Genomic DNA, 21,481 nt, shown 5'->3' on the forward strand with positions numbered 1-21,481 from the left:
GTGACGGCGAAGGCGGCCGTGCTGCCGTTCCGGTTCCGGCGGGGAAGAAGGGCGGCGCCGGCGTGGCGCGTGGGGTGAAGGTGGTGGTGAGGGGGCTCGTCGGCATGGCCGGCAAGGCGTTCGGTCAGTCGATTCCGGCGGCCAGGTTCGGCCACCTCGCCTACATAAGGTGAAGCTTGACTAGTGTTCTTGGTGCTCCGGTGGCTGTCACTAGATCTGTTCAATTCGACCTGTAAATAGTTGAACTTTGCTAGGCAGAAGGTACTGTACTGTGCATGTTACACTGTTCTTCAGTTCTTGTATTTGATGACCAGATAAGATAGGTTGTGCATGTAATAACATCGATCTTGATACCTTGGAACACCTTTTCGAAAATGTTGTTAGATCTACACCTCCTTTTTCTTTCATGGGACAATTTTGTACTGGTAATCTGATGATAAAGATGAGCAGAAACTGACGGCGCCCTTTGCCAACTTGTTCTGAACTTTCTGATGCTCCTTCAGACCAGCAGCCTGATTGGATGCATAGTTGCTAAGTTTCTACAATCTTCAATACTATACTAAGTACTGCATCATATCTCCTCTTTAAAAAAAGAAGCAGATTAGAATGTTCGATACAGTTATGTATCATTGCATTGCTTCTGCATTCATGCACGCAGCTATACAGCTCAACTATTATTTGATTTCTCTAATACGAGTACTTTGTATCTGGGTTTCCTATAGTAGTAGACCTCAATTTGTGTCAGAAATACTTGTTCTATTCTACTGCGTTTGTTGACCAACACTGGTTGGTTGTTTGCTGCTGTTTCCATCTTCTGAAAACAACGTGGGATATATACTCGGTCTGAAATACTTAACTCCTTGCATTAGTGCATAACATCGAGTTCATTTCTTTGGTGTTCCAAACACTTGTATGAAACTATTGAACTGTACGTTTTCTCGTAGTAGAAAATGGGGATAAAACCCCGTTCCATTGAAAAACAGTGAGGCAAGAACATGCTTGTTGTATCTGAAATTCTGAATCATACATCACCAGAGGTTATATAAGGATTTGGGACGGTGGCAGTATTGTAGTCGCATGCTCGCAGCATAAGGGTCCCTTTGATTTGTAGGAAAAAACATAGAAATTATAGGATTTGGATTATATAGAAAAAATTCCTATTTGGTCATTTGAAAGAAATGATTGGGATTTAAAAGATCCTACAAAATTTATGTGGAATGGCTCAACGGGAGGAGATTTTGGAGGGAAGTCAATATGAGGATTAACATTTTGGAAATTTTCCTTTGAGTTTTTGAGCTATTATATCATTACTATTTGTTATGAGAAAATCTAACAAATATCATTGACAAATACTTAATTATATGAAATTCCATCGATGAGTACAAGTTTTATAAAATACAATCGTACAAAAGAATTTGTCTAAGAAGTGATATCGTCATTAGGGCTTCGTCAGCATTTCTCTGTTAAGTGCTATAATATGAACAATGTATTTAACAACAAAGGTGGACGAAACACTAATAACGATGATATTTTTTAGACAAAGTTATTTGTACGATGATATTTTGTATAACATATACTTATCAATCGTATTTTTTTATACTTAGACGTTTGTCAATGACATTTCTTAGATTTTCTTATTTTTATTTGTTTTATAATTTTCTGTTTTAGCCTTGTACTCTTATCTAAATCCTCGGACGCAGCAAAGGGGACACCAAGATCAAGATGTCCTTAGAGGAAGGTATCATCTGATTTGGCTCTTGAGGACAGAGAAAATTAATTGAATATTACCTATAAATATTCTTCTTATTCAAATTGGACTATCATGAGCTATGTTAATAACAAGTTCTTGAAGATTTGTTTTTGAATAGTTTTTCCTGTTCAGTTGTTTGGTTTGATGCAATAGTTTACCTACCGAGAGAAAAAAAAACTGAGAATAATCTACGAAAAGAACGCAACTAGTCAGGTGCATAACAAAAATCTTTTTATTTATAGTAGATATAATAAAAACATACCGCTAGGACTAGTCAGGTGCATAACAAAAATCTTTTTATTTATAGTAGATATAATAAAGACATACCGCTAGGACTAGTGTATAACGGTGTATCAGTTGATTCATTTCTGCTGTAACTTCACATCCTGGAGAGATTGAGAGATGACTGATGATCATCACCCACAGTCCACATAGTAGAGTACATCCTGACACCTAACTATTGCTCTACTACACATCACTTGATCATCCTTAGCGGAGCTTTAGCCTCACACGTGTGCTCTCGTCTTGTTCTTTTGTCCCTCTTTTGCCATGCATTCAGCCGGTGCTTTTCAAGTTTTTTTTCCCCATGCACCATCCAGTCAAAGCAATACGTATAGCATGATAGGAATAAGTGCCTCCTTTTGTTCTTTTGCTTGATTGTTCTGTTTTACTACCTCCGCAAAATAAGATCATCTTTTTATCATCGTTGTGTCGTAAAATATAATTATTTTGAGCTATGATTAATACATATATTGAGGATTTGGATTCGTTGATATTGTCCCATGACATTTTCGGTAACATTGAGTCACTGACGTGTAGCACACACGTGGATCCAGACACATGTGGGTTCCACACGTCAGTAACTTAATGTCACCGAGAATTTTATAGGAAAATGTCATCGAATCCGTGTCCATATATTTAGATTTAATAACATAAAAAATGTTATAGCTTTTTTATTTTTTATTGATATGCGCGATAATGACGAATAATAAAGTTATTTTCAAGTAAGGGACGGAGTAGCAAGAGAAAGAGAGCAGCCATTCACAAACTCTGGTCATTGACTGCGATGGCCATTGGCCTTGTCTTGCACAAACCAAAAGGCTCCGATTCCCTCGCCTCGGGAGAGTGCACAAGATTGGGACAGATCCAAATGGCCTCCTCCAATTATTGGTCACTCACACCACACAGAGTGAGAGATACTGCAACTGGTCGTCTCATCACTCTCCAGGTCTTGTTTGGCCCATGCACACGAAGGCCAACAGAGAATTGACAGGTTTTTGTCTCTGTCTTTCTAGTAGAGATCAGGAGTGTACTCCTGTTTGCCGTATCTGAACCAACCCTGCCAATCTGATTGGCTGTTTCAGAAGTTCAGAGCTGTAATTTTTTTTCTGGGGGAGGAACTTCAGAGTGATATTCATGTGGCTGAAATCCCTGCAACAGCTATCTCACTGATGAGAACTGGATGGCTGTTTTGGTCCATGGACAAGTCTAGAAGAGGCCCCTCCAATAATTGGTCTGGCTCACAGGTGAGTGAATGAATGGAAGCTGGTTCAGGTGATCAGATCAGCACAGGACTACATTTATGCTATGCTTACTGCAAGATAACAGTGCTCATCTCAGTGTCTAACTGAAGCCACATGCGCCTTTCGAACTGTCAGTGCCACCAAAACCAGCGACCGAAAACCACCAGAAAGGGACAAAAAATGGTTGCCCATTTTCCTCGACATGTTCATGCATCCATGCTCGGATGCTCTTCTGTCACACATCAGTAGAACATCATGCTCCGTATCATCTAAAAAGAAGAAGAAAAAAAATCTCCCCTAAAGAACATCATATGTCGACTATCGTGTAAAAATGTTCACCATAAACTCCAAAGAAGAACACACCCATGACTCATTTGAGTTAAAAACTAACTGGAGTACATAAATAGTACATATTTCATGTTAGAGACGAGTGAATTAAAATTATTTATATAAATAGTACACATTTTACAATTAGAGATGAGTAGACGGACATATGGTTAGAACTAGCTTAGTCACTGTTGACACGGCGTTCTGCCGTGCGTGTTTATGTTTATCTTCAGAGAGTACTTAACTCATTTCTTTGACACGTCTCAATGGCTCAACCTGCAACCTGACTGGCTCCAACATGAGAGTTGGAGCCTGTAAATTAACCTAGCTAGCTGGGCTCTGACGTCTGCGTGTTAATTATGTAATATGTTGACCGATTAATCAGCAGCCAAAAAGATTAGAGATGTTCATCAATGTGAAATGAAAAAAGGATGGAGATGGCACTGATAGGATAGATAAGTACGCAGCGATTGCGAGGTTGAAGACTTCCTTAAGACAGGTTTATACAGTGCAAGGCCAGCGATTGGCAGAGAATGAGAGAGTGATCAGCATCAAAAACGTGTGCCACGCGTTTGCAGAAATCGAGTAATTAATTGATCTGCCAACCCAAAACCAGGTTCATGGCATGGGCTAGAAATGTAGTACTAGAAATGATTAAAAAGAGATCCATGTTTGTATCTTTGCCCTGGTGTTGAGCTGAATTGAACCAGTGTTGCTTGCCCCCTACAGCCTTGGAAATATAATCTCAGGATGCAAATATAAAGAAAGATGAACATTCATTTCGATTTACAGACTCTGTGCTAATCAAATGATAGGGTTTATCTGTTGTCTCCAAGTTTTTAGTGAGGCCAGAGGCATATGGGGAATAATTTTTTCTAGTGAAATCGTCATGTGTGCAACAACAAAAGAAGTTGATAATCAGCTTGAATTCTTTGATAGAAAGATACAATGTCACTAAAGAACGCATAAAACATTAGAAAAAAAATTTAAGCATCGATTGATTGTAATTTATCATACACATTGCAGGAATAGAGAGAACTTTGATACTGATACAAAATGATCACTTATTTATGCACAAAACCATATCTCAAAGAAACAATAAATAAATTTATGCACAAACACAAAGAAAACCACACAAGAGACAAAAAAAGAAATAAATGGAATCACTTCCATTACTTCGCGCTGATATGTACACATTTTATTATTGCTCTTAAATTCTCGCTAGCAAAATCAATGAAACGAAAAAAAGTAGAAGCAAATATTTATTTACAGTACAAAAGCTAAAGTTTTCAGGCTAGAAATCTACCATTTTTTTGTGGTTTTTACTCGACGAGCGCGGCGAAGCAGCTCTCCGTCCGCGCGAGCGAGCCACCCGCGCCGCCGCCTCCGCCTCCGGCGACTACGGTCTCGACGGAGACGATGCCGGCGGCTGCGGTCGGCACGTCGCGCCTCGGGCTGCTGGGCGTGGAGCGAACCTTCCTCGGCGGCGTGGGCGGCGGGGAGCCCAGCCTGCGGCGGAGGAGGAGGCGCACCGCGGCGATGAGCCCGTCCGCGCTCTCTGCGGGGGACGGCGGCGCGGTGGAGCGGCGGCCGGAGCCGCAGACGAAGGCGTGGCGGTCGAGCGCCTCGGCCGGCGAGATGGGCGGCGAGGCCCGGCCCATCTCCTCCCCGACGGCGTCCCCGCACAGGCCGCAGATCCAGCGGCCCCCGTACCGCGCCCGCACCCCGGCGATGTACGGCGCCGTGCACTCCTCCGTGAACCCGCAGCAATCGCACGCAACCTCCGTCTCCTCCGCAGCCTCCATAGCTAGCTTCAACCCTCACACAGCTATCTCCACCTCCTCCTACTCGTTGCCCGGCGGCGGCCGCTTCTGCTACTCCGGCGACGGCGACGGTGAGCTCCTCTCTCTCTCTCTCTCTCTCCTCTTCGTGCGCGCGTGATCGTTGGGAATGCTTCAGCTTATATCGGAGGGAGGTGGGGCCCACGCGCGAGGGAATCATGGATGCTGGGTGGGGACGCCACGTCGGACGGGTCCCTGCCAGCTGTCGCGTCAGGCCGGTTCCTTGCTGTTGCTAACTTGCTTCGGTTGTTTGGTATTGTACTCGTATTTCTGTTTGCTTTTGATTGAGAAAATAAAACGGTATTTATTTTTTTTGTTTATCGTGTTGATTAAGTTGTGTACTAGTAGTCACGTAGTGCCTGTTCAAAGAACAGCAGTGGCGTGATATTTTAGGAGAACTAAGGAGAGTCCCCTAAATAATGACAATATAATTGTATATAATTATAGACGCGGTATATGATCATTGATATTGTTGTTTATTTACATAACAACATATGCCCCAGATAATCAATTTGACTTGACTAATGGTGAAGCCCTTCCTTGGCGTTTACGCCTAGGTGCGTGCGTCATCAACTGATCGCCTGATCGGCTGTGCTTTCAACCGTATATTTATTTGTTTACGTTATGTTTACGAGCAAAAATGTTGTGATTTTATTTGTTATAGTTTATTTTCTTAGTCTGATTTATTCAATTGCTAATAACGTATATATAAAAGTATGAGTGAAGTGCACCGGCGGTCTCTAAACTTGTATGCATGTGTCATCTCAGTCTCTGGACTCTCAACATACTTTTTTGGGTCTCCGAACTTGTCAAGGGTGTCATATAGGTCCAAACGAGCTCTAACCCACTCTATCCGCTGACGTGTCATGCCACGGTGGCGTCTACGTGTTGGTGGTGCCATATGGGTCTCATATGTCAGTTTCTCTCTCCTCCTTATTCTTTTCTCTCCCTTCTCGTAGGCGCCACCGTGGCATGCTATGTCAGCGGATGGAGCGGATCGGAGCTCGTTTGAAGCTATATGACACCTTCGGACATGTTCGAGGATCTAAAATACATTTTGAGAGTTCAGAGACCTAGATGACATATACATACAAGTTAGAGACCGCTTATGCACTTCATTCTTTCTTTGTTAATAAATATGTCATTCAGATTATCCCTTTGGACGCATTCATGGACGGAGATGTGAAGGAATTTTGCGGTGCAAAAAAAGGAGATGGGTTTCTTCAAGGAAGAAACTTGATGAAACGAATTAGTACAAGGCAGGCACGGAGTAGTGATGAAGAGAGCAGTCTCCAGTTCCTATCTAATCTAAATCTAACCCACCGTTACGCTGCTTCCAACCGCCGCCGCCAGCACGACGGATCGACGGAAGCACGCCAGCTAGCGCGAGGCGAGGCGAGGCGTTTACTTGCAAGGAACGAAGCGAGGGAGGGAGGCGCAGCTCCGGCCGTCGCCGTCGTTCACATCCGCACGCACCGCATTGACTTCCGCCGGGGCACGCGGCGCGCACCTGGTTTTCACGTAGCGCGCACGAGCAACCCGCAAGGCAAAACTGCGCAAAAGGATATCGCTCTCACGCGCGCACGCGCAGGCGTCGGGGCCGTGGAGAGAGAGAGAGAGAGAGAGAGGGCGCGCCGGCCGATGGAGGAAGACGCGGCCGTGGGTTGTGCCTGCGAGTGGGTCGGCGTGGGGAGGCACCGCCAACGGAAAATGCAATTTCCTTATTCCCTGCAGTCTATTTAGACTCGTATAAGGGTGAACAAATATTTGATAGCCCAGAAATTAATAATTTACTCTAATTTACATATAGCGTTAAAAGTGAAGTACATGTTCGGTCCTTAAACTTATAGCACAGTACCATTTAAGTCCATAAACTTAGAAAATACACGTTTAGATCTCGTTTTAATGTAACACCCTGGTCCAATTCACGCTTAAACACGTCTGACCGCCAGCGTGGCATGCCATATAGACAGTGCATTTGCATCTGCCCCCTCCATAAAAGGTAGTAGCCGTTGTGTCTTATTGTAGCATATTAGAACCCCAAAATCCCAAATTTGGCTATGATTTAGACGGTATGCGGCGGCGAGATTGCGGAGGGACGTCTAGTGCGGCATCAAGGGTGCGGCTAGAGGTGGCGAGGTCGCGGAGGGAGGCGGCCAAGTGTAGGGCATGCTCCCCATGGCTTCTAGCTCAGCCTCCTCTTGCAGTCAACGGAAGAAGTACCAGTGACGTTAATCCTCTACCCATTATGTAAAGATAAAATCATCTTTGAGCGTATATCGAAGACCATTGCTAACCTGGACCGTATTTTCTACACTTTCCCTGATCACGAGGTGAGTCCGTCATTCGCAAAATTATTTTTTAACATACGTAGAAATTAATCTTTATATAAGGGGTGGATTTAAAGGGACTAGCGGAGCTCTAGACCTCCCCTACGCGCTGGACAAATAGAGGAGAGGGGAAGAAGAGGGAGGAAGAAGAAGAGGCATGCTGAAGGTGGAAGAAGGTAATCAGCCTCTCTAACCTTCGGATCGTAGATCCGCCACTGTTTATATATATATATATATATATATATATATATATATATATATATATATATATATATATATAATACAAATTAAACATAAAAATATTATGTATATAAACTTTCTAGTTATACATAAGCATTCACATGGATTAACGGATACACAACGGTTCGTTCATTGTACTGTACTAACCTGTCGCCGTTACTCCGGCGGACGAAGCGCGAGCACGGCAGCTAGCTAGCGTGCATGTGGCGTTTACTTTCAAGGAAGCATGAAGGAGAAGGGAGCCGCCGAGCACAGCTCCGGCCGAGCGGCCGTAAGGATGACGTGGGTCAACCCATTAATATTTTAGAAACAATTCTAGTTTAACTAAATAAACTAAATTTTGTTTTGGACGTAGACCGTAGGGATGCCCGTCGTTAAGCGGCCGGCTGGTCGCCTTCCGTCACACGAACGCAGACATGCATGCATCACATCGCAAGATCGAGGAGGGGAGCAACGCGCGGTACGTTTGAAACTTTGGATGCAGTCCTCAGCCTTGGGCCTTACGCATCGAACGAGCCCACGTAGTTTTTCTTGGGCCGTCAACCACCGGCCCAACCGGATTCGAACACAAGCCCGTTGCGATTTTGGTTAGAGAAAATGTCATTTCGTTTTCCTAAAGCTAGTTCGATTTTCATCCGTCAACCGTACAAGACATCCATATTATTCTCTTAAAACTGTGCAAATGAAGTACCAAGGTAGCATTGGGTCTGTTTGTTTACGACGTGACACTATCGTGACTAGTTTGACTCGGTCATAGTTCGATGTGGCGCTGATGTGACATTAGAAAACAAAATTAAAACATTAAAAATAAAATATGCGACCATCAATTTGTCTAAGATCACCCTATTGATAAATTTTTTTATCGTTTAGGATAAGATTTAATCAAACCTTTAAAGTTCCGACCATCATTTGTTTCTTAAATAATTAGTTTATATATAAAGCAAATAATATACATAGACTTTTCTCTAAATGTACTATCATAAACTTATTTGATTTTAGAAATTTATTTAAAAAATTGGTTATCAAAATTTTAGAAGTTTGCCTAGATCTTATTTAAAAACAAATATTGTTTAAGTAGAGAGAGTATCTACTTTTATCAGTTTAATATCTAACATGCAAGGTATAACCTTGTGGATACTAGGTTAATATTTTGCGGGGAGGATCTACCATAATGCCATGTCGTTAAGATCCACATTTGTCGCCCTAGCAGTACTGGCGCCGACACGGTTCCTCTGCCCAAATTGGATAATTTCCATCTTCCAATGCTTTTAATTAAAAAAATTGGGCCTCCAATAGTTGGGTGGGTTTTAGGCTGCGTTCGAAGCTGCGTATTGCAAAAGCTCATTACCCATACGAAAAACGATAAATATAACTAGTATATAGTTAATTAAGTATTACTTATTGAAAATTTTAAAAATAAATTTATTTGATCTTTTAAAATAATTTCTATATAGAAAGTTTTTGCAAAAATTCACCAATTTGAAAAATGTGCTAACGGAAAGTGAGGATTAGTTTAGCCGGATAGGCGGGTTCGAACGCAGCCTTAAAATAAACCGAGGATTCATTACCGATTGTTAGGACTTCTTCAGTTTGCAATTTTTTTTTTTTGCAAAAAATCACATCGGATATATGGACACACATTTAAAGTATTAAACGTAGTCTAATTATAAAATAAATTACGGATTTCACCAAAAAACTGCGAGACGAGTCTTTTGAGTCTAATTAATCTGTCACTAGTACATATAGACTATTATAGCACTTATGGCTAATCACGTACTAATTAGGTTCAAAAGATTCGTCTCACGGTTTTTCCCATAACTGTGTAATTAATTTTAATGTTCATATATATTTAGTGCTCTATTTAAATATCCAAAAATTCGATATGATGTTTTTGAGAACCACTTAGCCTTAGTGGCAGCACATATGAACCTGACACTGAGGCACGCTTTTAGCTGGGGCGTCAGCTTGACCAAAAATCTTGAGACCATGTCGATATCCACGTGTTTTTGTGCTGCTGTAATGCAATCTGCTCAATTTGTAATAGTAGTACAATACAGTACATCACGGCCTAGTCATAATTATCAATGGGTCACCAATATTATATGTGATTTTGACTTTCTGTTTATAATGTTTGACCACTCGTCTTATTTAAATTTTAAAAAATATTTGTTTATTATTTTATTTATTATTAAAAATAGTTTCAGTATTACTTATAAATTTTTATATTTGCACTAAATTTTTGAATAAGCCAAATGGTTAAAAATTACAAATAAATAGTTATAATCTTATATAATCCGAGAGAAGGAGTAGTAGTATAGTACAGTACATCACGGCATAGTCTTAATTATCAAAGGGTCACCAATGTATGGTACTACTAGGATAGATCGAAAGCCACGCAGCAGAGTGGACATGCAGTGAAAATTCTGCCGAATACCACCGTGCCTTATCGGCTTAGGGGTTGTTTAGTTTTCAAAAATTTTCACCCAAAAACATCATATTGAATTTTTGAACACCTAAATAGAGTATTAAACATAGACAAAACGAAAAACTAATTACACAGTTATGTGAGAAATCGTGAGACGAATCTTTTGAGCCTAATTAGTACGTGATTAGCCATAAGTATTACAGTAACCAACATACGCTAATTACGGATTAATTAGGCTCAAAAGATTCGTCTCGCGGTTTTCAGGCGGAATCTGAAATTTGTTTTATAATTAGACTATGTTTAGTACTTTAAATGTGTGTTTAAAATTTTGACGTGATGTTTTTGCAAAATCTTTTTGCAATCTAAACAAGGCCTTAGATTATTCGTATGCTTTTCAGCTATTGTTTAGATTATTCAATTGTTTGCCTGTACTATATCTGTGTATAGTTATGGATCCATACGTCTATAAATAGATTTTACAGAATGATACGACTAGTGACCGCAGAGGCAACGAGAGTGTTATGGGCTGCACGGGCCCACATAACTAGGGGCGGATTTACGAAATCATATGAATTGAGAGCGAAATTGAGCATAAATGCATAAAGCAGAGGATCCAATAATCTTTTTTGTTTGTATATAGATTGGTGTTGTGACCTTGGATCACAAATAAGAAAGTAAATAGGTCATAGAAGGCAACTTCCACCATCTATTCAGGATATGAATTCGAGCGTGAAATGTTCAAATACCACAAGATATATATGTTATGTAATATCTCCTTAAACTATATGAGTGTCGGGCTATTATAGCTTGAGAAATACATGGTAAAGCTACACATATAATTACCTCTATAAGTAGTAGGGCGTGTGGATATGAATGGTATCTTGAAACCACATCATGAGCTAGCAACGATAATTGAAAACGGTCCCCAGACAATTGGGATTGCGCTTCGTATGATGCTAGAGGAACAATCTAAAATTCTTACTTATTTTTAAAGTATTATCTCCATTTCACATTACGAGATAGTATATCATTCCTAGTTTCAAACATATGCTAATAATTCTAACAACATATGTAAAATATATTCACTGAAAGATAGATAAATCTAGATATAGTGGCAAAACATACCAATGGTGTAATAATTAATAGAGATAAAGAGACGAAGTGAACTGTTGTTAATATGGCCAAACAAAACGTGGGGCTGAACTGAAGTGTGCCGGTCGTCGCATATATGCCACGCCCACAGCTTATCTCTACAGCGGAGCCAGCCACATCCACCGCACGCCGCACCGGTGCAGCTCCGTTTTGGCGCCATCTCCGGCGTGGTGCTAACCTAGGCTACTATAGGACAGGAGCACTCGACCCGCCATTAATTATTCTCGCGTTCTTCCACGCCAGAAGAGAGTAGTGATAGGCCGGATCGATCGATCGTTGTCGTCGTCGGTATGGCGAAGGGCTTCCTCGGCGCCGCGGGCACGGCGGCGCTGGCCGTCGCCGCGTGGCTCGCGGCGCACGTCGCGATCCACTGCCCCATCCAGCCGGAAGGCCCGTGGCCGCCGCGTCCCAGCGCCGTCGACCGCTTCCCTCCCAACAACCTCCTCCAGGTACGTACGTGCACGACCGAGCAGGCAGGCTAGCTAGTCGTCGTCTCTGATGGATTCTTAGCTCGCCGCCGGCCGGCCGCGCCATGCCGCGCGCGCATGGGATTGATTGATCGATCGATGAGGTTTTCCGATCCCCATGTGGCAGAATCTGGAGAAGCTGGGGGAAGGGCGGCTGAGCGGGCCGGAGGACGTGTACGTGGACGCCGCCGGCGAGGTCTACACGGCGACGAGGGACGGCTGGGTGCAGAGGATGCGCGCCAACGGGTCGTGGGAGCGGTGGGGGTTCGTCGGCGGCCCGAGGCTGCTCGGCATCGCGCCGTCTGCCGACGGCGCCATGCTCGTCTGTGATACAGACAAGGTAGTCCATTCCTTTTTTTTTTCAAATTCAATACCATTGACTTTTTATCTTTCGACTTTTGATCATTCGTCCTATTTAAACATGCAAATTATAAATCACTTTTGATCATTCATCCTATTTAAACATGCAAATTATAAATCACGCTTAAAGTATTTTGGTAATAAATTAAATTATACGTAACAAAATAATTAATAATTATAAAAATTTTAAATACGATGAATGCTCAAACGTAGACTCAAAAGTTAAAGACATCGAATAAAAAAAAACATGAAAAGAGTACTTGCGTACACAGCTTCAAATATCCCATGAGTATATCATAAGTTCGCATATGTGTAGTCTACGTTTTTACTATCGTAAAATCTTTAGGGATTGTTGAAATTAGAGGAGAATGGACGTGTGACGCTTCTTGCCTCAGTTGTCGAAGACTCCACAATCAGGTTGGGAATTTTATTTATCTTTTGAACAATTTTATTTTTAAATTTTATAACTAAAAGTTACTAGAATTTATTTCTAAAACTAAATCTTCTTCTACCATCATGCCAATCTGTCTAACGTGACCAAATAACACTGCATCTTATAAGGAGTTCACTAAGAGGAGGGTCGTTCTAGTTTAACAACGTTGTCTACTGACAAAAATGTTCAAAAATATGATAAATTTTATTTTAGATTAAAAATGGAAAGGTTTTAAAAATTTATAAAAAAACTCACATTGCCTTCAGTCAAATTACAAACACATGCACAATATTTTATATCCTATAATTATTGAAATCACAAGAGTCCCGTTACTCCCCGCATGGATGACATAGGAGATGTGGATGACGAGTGAAGGTGACAAGGTTGATGAGGTCCAAGTATGAATCTAGTCCAGTGATTCACTTGGACGAAAGTGGCGACGCCTATAGGAACCCCGTAACTCCCATGGGGGCATTATTAGCGAGAATCTCTCGGTGAAAACTATATCCAGTCATCTAGAGAGGATGCATGGCATACTTGGCATCACTATCTCTGTGGAGGTGTCGTTTTGGAGACTTTGTTGTGTGGTGCAGTTGTAGGCCTAGCGGCGATCGGTCACGAATAGCGTCGGATAGTTTGGTGCTAGGCTTTTCACTTGGGGGTATGTGTTTATGTGCTTGTCGAGTGGTTCCTGGATGTGTGTTTTAGTGCAAGACCGAGCTTGACAGCCTTATTTCATCGTATTTATCATGTATTCCATCCGTTCTATATTGTAAGATTTTCTGACATTATCTAGATCCATATGTATGCCAATGAATCTAGACATATATACAAAACATATATATTGTTATATAAATGAATCTAGATAAATTCAGAAAGTCTTATAATATAGAACGGATGGAACAATTATTTCCCCTAAATTTTAATGCCATTTGGATAACCCTTCTTACACCATCTCTACAAAAACACACACACTTGCACAGATGCAAATATGACGAGTCATCTGTGTGTTAATGGTTAGATTGGCGAACACCGCGATCGAGGCCTCTGACGGCACGGTCTACTTCAGTGATGTCAGCACCAGGTTTAGCTTCGACAACTGGTTCCTCGACTTCCTCGAGCATCGCTTCACCGGCCGCCTCCTCAAGTACGACCCGCGCGCCGGCAAGGCGTCCGTCGTGCTCAACGGACTCGGCTTCGCCAATGGCGTCGCCCTGTCGCCCGACGAGGCCTTCGTCGTCGTCTGCGAGACGATGCGGTAGCACCTCTAAATTCTCTTCTGCCAGCCTTCCTCCCTTCCTGCTGCAGAATGACGACCATGACGTTTTGTCAAAGTGCAGGTTCAGATGCTCGAAAGTGTGTCTGAAAGGGGACAATGCTGGGCAGGCAGAGATCTTCGTGGACAACCTGCCGGGCAATCCAGACAACATTCGGCTCGGATCAGACGGCCACTTCTGGATTGCCCTTCTCCAGGTTCATTAATCTCACCCTTTCTTGCCATCATCTTTCATGAAAAAAGGAAACAAAAAAGAATCACCTTAAGATTTTCAGTGCTCAAACTGCAGCTGAGGTTTTCTCCATGGTTGGACCTTGTCGCCCACTGGAGCTTGACCAGGAGGGTTATCGCTTCGTTCCCTGCGCTCACGGAGAGGGCCAAGGCGATGGTGAAGGGAGCAATGGTGGCTCAGGTGTCGGTGAACGGCGAGATCATGAGGGTGCTTGGTGACTCTGACGGGAAGGTGAGCAGCCTGGTCACTTCGGTGACAGAGTTCAACGGAGATCTCTTCCTCGGCAGCCTCACGGCCAACTTCATAGGAAAATTATCTTTGGATAAGGTTCCACAACAGCAGGGGGATGCAATTCCTTAGTAAACATTGACCAAGTGTCAACGTGTCGCTCGTTTATAATATATGCAGGTTTAGTTTATTTCATAAATAGAACAATATACTCCTTCTGTCCTTCATTTGATGTTATGATATGTTTTGTTTTTCTATAGATTCATGTGCGAACAAATATATATATAAGAGATTTGCTCCGGTCCAATAAAAAGTATCTCGAGGTACCAAATCGTTTTCCACCATTTGATCTAGCCGAGTAGGATGTGCACTGTTAGATCCAACGATCAGATACGATTTGGTACCGCGAGGTACCGGTATCTCGAGGTACTTTTTATTACTTTTTGTTAGACTAAAACAAACATCTATATATAAATGTTTTATATTATGTTCAGATTTATTAGTATCTATAGGAATTTAGAAAAATCTAATAACCTAAAATGGAGGTAATAGAATAAAAGAAAAGCAATTTTACAGTCCAATAAAAGAGTTTTACTTTAATATTTTCTTCTTATGTATCTTGAGGTATTGGTATTTCACGGTACTAAATTGAAATGATCTCTAGCTATATTTATGGGTGTCATACCGACAATGAGTGGCAGCACGTATGAACCTGACAATGAGACACGATAGTTAGCTGGGGCGTCAGCATGACACCCACAAATCTAGCTAGAGACCATTTCGATGTCCACGTGTCTTCGTGTTGATGCAATGCAATCTGCTCGATTTGTAATATATAGTACTGTGCATCACGGTCCAGTCGTAACTAAATTAATAGTGGTCACCATCGTAATTAACAGAGGGTCACTGATATACGGTACTGCTATGACAGGTCGAAAGGAACGCAGCGGCGTGGACAGGCAGTGAAAATTCTACCGAATACCACCGTGCCCCATTGGCTTAGATCATTCATGTGCTTTTCAGCTATTTTTTAGCTTTCTTAATGTTATAATTCAAGACAATTATATTTATAACTCATAAGAGCCCTAACTTTAGTCCAACTGGATTTTCGCTCATTAGAAAGAGTGACGTATGGCTTTAAAAAGTTTGCTGCAGTGGAAACTGGTTAATTGTTTGTATGTACTTAAAATTGTGTTACGTAGGAATAAATATATTTTATATACCGATAGATGAATTTTACGAAAACCGACGAAACTAGGGATGCGTGGAGAGTGAAATTGAGCTAGCATCAGATCTACTCCCTCCGTTCCATACTAATATGATATTTTAGATTTGACTAGATTCATCTATGTATTAATTAATATATATACTTTTTTATATGTGTCTAGATTTATTAGCACATATATGAATTTAGAAAAAATTAGAAAGTTTTATAATGTGTAGCAGAGGGAGTAATAATTAATTTTCAGTTTGTCTTTTACCTAGGTTGTAACTGCTTCTGCTTCGCATGATGCCTACGGCTTATCTGCAGGGGAGACAGCCACGTACGTACATCGCACGCCGCGCCGTGCAGCTTCAGGCTCCGTTTGTTTTGGCGCCATCTCCGGCCGCGCGTCTCCGGCGTGGTGCACGCGACGCGACGCGACCCACCGTTGTTCTCGCGTTCTTCGACGGCCAGAAGAGTAGTGGTCGATCGACCGATCGGGAGCGAGCGAGCGAGCTCGTCGATCGTCGTCGGTATATATGGCGCCGGCGGCGAAGGGCTTCCTCGACGCCGCGGGCACCGCCGCGCTGGCCGTCGCCGTGTCGCTCGCGGTGCACGTCGCGATCCACTGCCCCATCCATCCGGAGGGCCCGCCGCCGCCGCGTCCCGGCGCCGCTCGCTTCCCTCCCAACAACCTCCTCCAGGTTAGCTCGCTCGCCGGCGCCGCACGTCGTCGTTGGCTTGCATGGGATTGATGAGGCTTCCCCGCATGTGGATGTGGCAGAATCTGGAGAAGCTGGGGGAAGGGCGGCTGAGCGCGCCGGAGGACGTGTACGTCGACGCCGCCGGCGAGGTGTTCACGGCGACGAGGGACGGCTGGGTGCAGAGGATGCGCGCCAACGGGTCGTGGGAGCAGTGGGGGCTCGTCGGCGGCACGGGGCTGCTCGGCATCGCGCCGTCCGCCGACGGCGCCGTGCTCGTCTGCGACGCCGACAAGGTATACCTGCGTACTTAGACCGCATTCGTTTGGTCCCCATACACTGTAAACCAACTATAAGTATATTTTAAAGAGATAAGAGAGGAGAGAGAAGAGAGCTACCAGCTGTACACGGCTTCAAGACACAGTTGTGCATATGTTTTATAGGTAACTATTTTATAAATTGGCTATTAGATTGACTATAGATGAATTGGAGCTAGTAGTTGGCTATACTATTGAACTTGCTCTAAGTTAACTTATCCCCTCGTTTTTCATGCACACGCTTTCCGAACTGCTAAATGGTGTATTTTTTATAAAAATTTCTTATAGAAAAGTTGTTTTAAAAATCATATTAATCTATTTTATTTTTTTTTAATAATTAATACTTAATTAATTATTTAATAATCTATTATTACAGTTTTCGTGTCAGGTACTTACATTCCTTCGTTCGAACGCGGCCGAAGAGAGAAAAACAATAAAGCATGGGTCTGATAAGCTTCACAGCTTCAGATATCCTATATATGTTTCAGAAATTCAGATGTGTATTTTTTACTATTGTAAAATCTTCAGGGATTGTTGAAATTAGAGGAGAATGGACGTGTGACGCTTCTTGCCTCGGCTGTTGAAGACTCCACGATCAGGTTGGGATATTTTAAAAATATTTTGAACCTTTTTCATTCTTTTATTTTAAAATTAAACTTCATGAGAATTTGTATCTAAATGTAAAACTTAAGGCTATGCACTCCGTCGAACATGACCAAATAACATTACCTTCATCACGAGAAGTTGTCATGAATAATTGCCGACAGAGGCGTTCATATTTCTAAGCTGAACTAGCCCATGTTAACTGCTATATAGCTCAATTATCAAGCTACCAATATATAGAGGGCCCTTGATAATTTTTTGTTCAGGTTCGTCACTCATTGCCAGTTTAATAATGTTGTTTTATTACATCAATTGGCAAAAAAGTTTAGATTTGCTGATAAATTCTGATAAAGTTCAGTTAAAAATTTGAAAGATAAAAATGTTCATATGTATGTGTGTGTGTGTATATATATATATAAAAATCAGAAATTAACACTTGTAAGGTCATATTTGAGGAATTGTGTGTGTTCATGGTCAGGTTTGCGGACGCCGCGATCGAGGCCTCCGACGGCACGGTCTACTTCAGCGACGCCAGCACCAGGTTCAACTTCGACAACTGGTTCCTCGACTTCCTCGAGTATCGCTTCACCGGCCGCCTCCTCAAGTACGACCCTTGCACCGGCAAGGCGTCCGTCGTGCTCGACAGCCTCGGCTTCGCCAACGGCGTCGCCCTGTCGCCCGACGAGGCCTTCGTCGTCGTCTGCGAGACGATGCGGTAGCGCCTTGAATTCTGCTCTCTACCAGCCGTCCTCCCTTGCTGCTGCTGCAGAATGGCCATGAAGCTAGCTTTGTCAATTGCAGGTTCAGATGCTTGAGAGTGTGGCTGAAAGGGGACAATGCTGGACAGGCAGAGATCTTCGTGGACAACCTGCCGGGCAATCCGGACAACGTTCGGCTCGGATCAGACGGCCACTTCTGGATTGCCCTTCTCCCGGTTCATTAATCTCACCCTTTCTCGCTAGAGTTTTACCCCATCTTTTTTTTACCTTAATGTACCAAATCGTTTATCACCATTGGATCTAACTAAGTAGAATGTGCATGGTTAGATCCAATTATCAGAAATAATTTAGTATCGAGGTACAAAAGAAAGGATGAAAGTAAATCCTCTCGCCATCACCTTTCATGAAAAAGGAAACAGAAAAGAATCAATCTCCTTACAGATTTCAGTGCTCAAACAAAACTGTAGGTGAGGTTTTCTCCATGGCTGGACCTCATCGCCCGCTGGAGCTTGACTAGGAGGGTTATCGCTTCGTTCCCGACGCTCTTGCGGAGGACCAAGGCGATGATGAAGGGAGCAACGGTGGCTCAGGTGTCGGTGGACGGCGAGATCATGAGGGTGCTTGGTGACTCTGAAGGGAAGGTGATTAACCTAGTCACTTCGGCGACAGAGTTCAATGGAGATCTCTTTCTTGGGAGCCTGGCAACCAACTTCATAGGAAAATTGTCTCTGGAGAATGTTCTACAAGAGCATAGGGATGCAGCTCCTTCGTAAACATTTACCGAGTGACCCATTGATGATATATGCAGGTTTAGTTTATTTCATAAATAGAATATAACAATATACTCCCATGTTTTGGTTATAATAATATGTTAAAACCTAAAACAGAGATAATAGAATAAAAGAAGGGATAATCCCTCGCATGTATCTCAAATTTTGGCTAATCTCTCCTATGCCCCCGAATTTTGCTTGCTTACTTGTATACCCCAAAATTTGGTTTTGATCCCTTCCATACACCTTCCATTAGTTAACCGTCTAATTTCAACAAAATTGATAACTTTACCCTAAACATATAAATGTATGAATTACATTATTAAAAAAAAGTAAAAGTTTATCTCATGGGACTATTAGTAGTTATGAATTTGCTATGCAATACATTATTTATGGGAAAAATATTTATAGATAATAAAATAAAAAATATGTATTTATTTTGTTTTTAAAAATTTAAAAAAATAAGGAGTGTTCATATAAAGATAGGACTACCAATGTTTACGATATTTTTTAAGAGTGTTTCCGATAAAAAATATATTGTCCTATTAAATTTCAAATAAAAATTAATTTATTATATTGTTTTATTTAAAAAGTTATGTAAATTTTTTTACACTAATTATGTTTGTCTCATGAGTTACGTAAATTGCACAAACTATACGCTCAAATAAAAATTCAATCGTTTTTCAGGCTTATATATATTCAACCTAGCTCGTTGCATGGGTGGAACTAATTAAGAAAGCTGTCACTGTCCTCTTTGCTGTCACTGCAATGACCTTGGCGTTGGATGGTTTGTGTAGCGCCACGTCGGACGAAACCATCCTCAAAAGTTGAGAATCACCACTGTACGCGAGGGGAAAGAAAAATAAATAGTTAGAAGGAGGTGTTGAGGAAAGATATTTGGAGGAGGCAATATAAACATTAATTCTTCTGTCTATATACTAAGAAAATTGGTGTTGCTGTGACGCCCTGGATATGGTGGCGTGGATGCAGTGAGCATTGGTGGAGGCGGCTGGGCCAAGCGGAGCCCATCCACTCCTACGGATGCGCGGAAAGCTACCAACGTAACCTTTGTCCTAGTCGGATATTTCACAATATAAGTCTTTTTTCTAGTGTTGTTTATGTAAATAGATGCTGACGAATTTAGACACATATATAAATTATATATATTCATCCATAAATAAATTTAGACAATCTAAAAAGACTTACAACATAAAACGGAGGCAGTATTTACGTAAGTTGGAAGATCGTTTTGCTTCGCCTCGTCTTTGTCTGGCCCTGCTTTTTTTCTTCTCCTCTACTCTTGTCCATCGATCGATCGATATAAGTAGTGTAAGGATATGACGAAGAGTCGTCCATAGCCAAGCATCGGATACCCCATCCACCACCGTAATTGTTTATCATGGCCTCCGACGTTGTCGCGCTCTACGGCGCCACCAACGGCGACGGCGCCGCCGCCGCGCTCCAGAAGCACAAGTCCGCCACCTTCTCTGTCAAGGTCGGCCTCGCCCAGATGCTACGCGGCGGCGTCATCATGGACGTCGTCACCCCCGAACAGGCGCGCGTTGCCGAGGAGGCCGGCGCTTGCGCTGTCATGGCGCTCGAGCGCGTCCCCGCAGACATCCGCGCCCAGGGCGGCGTCGCTCGTATGTCCGACCCGGGCCTCATCCGCGATATCAAGCGCGCCGTCACCATCCCCGTCATGGCCAAGGCGCGCATCGGCCACTTCGTCGAAGCCCAGATCCTGGAGGCCATCGGCGTCGACTACGTGGACGAGAGCGAGGTGCTCACCCTCGCTGACGACGCCCACCACATCAACAAGAACAACTTCCGCGTCCCCTTTGTCTGTGGCTGCCGCGACCTCGCCGAGGCACTCCGCCGCATCCGCGAGGGCGCCGCCATGATCCGCACCAAGGGCGAGGCCGGCACCGGCAACGTCGTCGAGGCCGTCCGGCACGTGCGGTCCGTCATGGGCGACCTCCGGGCGCTCCGCAACATGGACGACGACGAGGTCTTCTCCTACGCCAAGCGCATCGCCGCGCCCTACGACCTCGTCATGCAAACCAAGCAGCTAGGCCGGCTCCCCGTCGTGCAGTTCGCGGCAGGCGGGGTGGCCACCCCGGCCGATGCGGCCCTCATGATGCAGCTCGGATGCGACAGCGTGTTTGTCGGCTCCGGCGTCTTCAAGAGCGGTGACCCCGCGAGGCGCGCTCGCGCCATCGTGCAGGCCGTCACCCACTACAACGACCCCAAGATACTGGCGGAGGTCAGCAGCGGGCTCGGCGAGGCCATGGTTGGCATCAACCTCTCCGACCCCAAGGTGGAGCGCTTCGCCGCCCGCTCCGACTAGTAGCCCGCCCAAGAATTCTTCATTACATTACATATATATTATATAATATAGCATTAAACGTACGTGGGGAAATTATTTTAAGCACACCGACGGACATCCACTCGTGTGCTTGCATGTCATCTAAATAGTTGTAAGAAAATATAAAAATAATTCACAAGATAGATTAATATGAGTTATATCACCCCACAAGCATGTAAGTTTAAATTCAATTTTTACGAGTTAGAAAAAAAACAAAA

The 21,481-nt window shown here is 43.1% G+C and overlaps 4 protein-coding genes across 5 annotated transcripts; 3 read left to right on the forward strand and 1 right to left on the reverse strand.

The window, feature by feature from the left end:
* Positions 1-4,763: 4,763 nt before the first annotated feature.
* Positions 4,764-5,507, reverse strand: LOC121055017. The gene has a single exon (XM_040526352.1). The coding sequence runs from the start codon at positions 5,403-5,405 to the stop codon at positions 4,923-4,925; it is 483 nt and encodes a 160-aa protein (XP_040382286.1). The 5' UTR covers positions 5,406-5,507; the 3' UTR covers positions 4,764-4,922.
* A 6,197-nt stretch (positions 5,508-11,704) lies between these two features.
* On the forward strand, positions 11,705-14,892 carry LOC102706956 (protein STRICTOSIDINE SYNTHASE-LIKE 4-like). Its single transcript, XM_006658744.3, has 6 exons — positions 11,705-12,037; positions 12,183-12,395; positions 12,762-12,832; positions 13,870-14,106; positions 14,189-14,321; positions 14,414-14,892. The coding sequence occupies exons 1-6, from the start codon at positions 11,879-11,881 to the stop codon at positions 14,714-14,716; spliced, it is 1,116 nt and encodes a 371-aa protein (XP_006658807.2). The 5' UTR covers positions 11,705-11,878; the 3' UTR covers positions 14,717-14,892.
* A 1,343-nt stretch (positions 14,893-16,235) lies between these two features.
* On the forward strand, positions 16,236-19,107 carry LOC102707231 (protein STRICTOSIDINE SYNTHASE-LIKE 4-like). Of its 2 annotated transcripts, XM_040526147.1 has the most exons (7): positions 16,236-16,492; positions 16,573-16,785; positions 17,183-17,194; positions 17,335-17,405; positions 17,888-18,124; positions 18,211-18,343; positions 18,596-19,107. In XM_040526147.1, exons 1-7 carry the CDS (start codon positions 16,328-16,330, stop codon positions 18,899-18,901), a joined length of 1,137 nt encoding a protein of 378 aa, XP_040382081.1. In that variant the 5' UTR covers positions 16,236-16,327; the 3' UTR covers positions 18,902-19,107. The 2 variants fall into 2 exon arrangements, with proteins under 2 accessions (XP_040382081.1, XP_040382082.1); XM_040526148.1 differs by lacking the exon at positions 17,183-17,194.
* Positions 19,108-20,243: 1,136 nt separating this feature from the next.
* On the forward strand, positions 20,244-21,423 carry LOC102709946 (probable pyridoxal 5'-phosphate synthase subunit PDX1.1). The gene has a single exon (XM_006657886.3). The coding sequence runs from the start codon at positions 20,298-20,300 to the stop codon at positions 21,243-21,245; it is 948 nt and encodes a 315-aa protein (XP_006657949.2). The 5' UTR covers positions 20,244-20,297; the 3' UTR covers positions 21,246-21,423.
* Positions 21,424-21,481: the final 58 nt, after the last annotated feature.

The sequence above is a fragment of the Oryza brachyantha genome, chromosome 7 (assembly GCF_000231095.2).
Source record: "Oryza brachyantha chromosome 7, ObraRS2, whole genome shotgun sequence".
Taxonomy (NCBI): domain Eukaryota; kingdom Viridiplantae; phylum Streptophyta; class Magnoliopsida; order Poales; family Poaceae; genus Oryza; species Oryza brachyantha.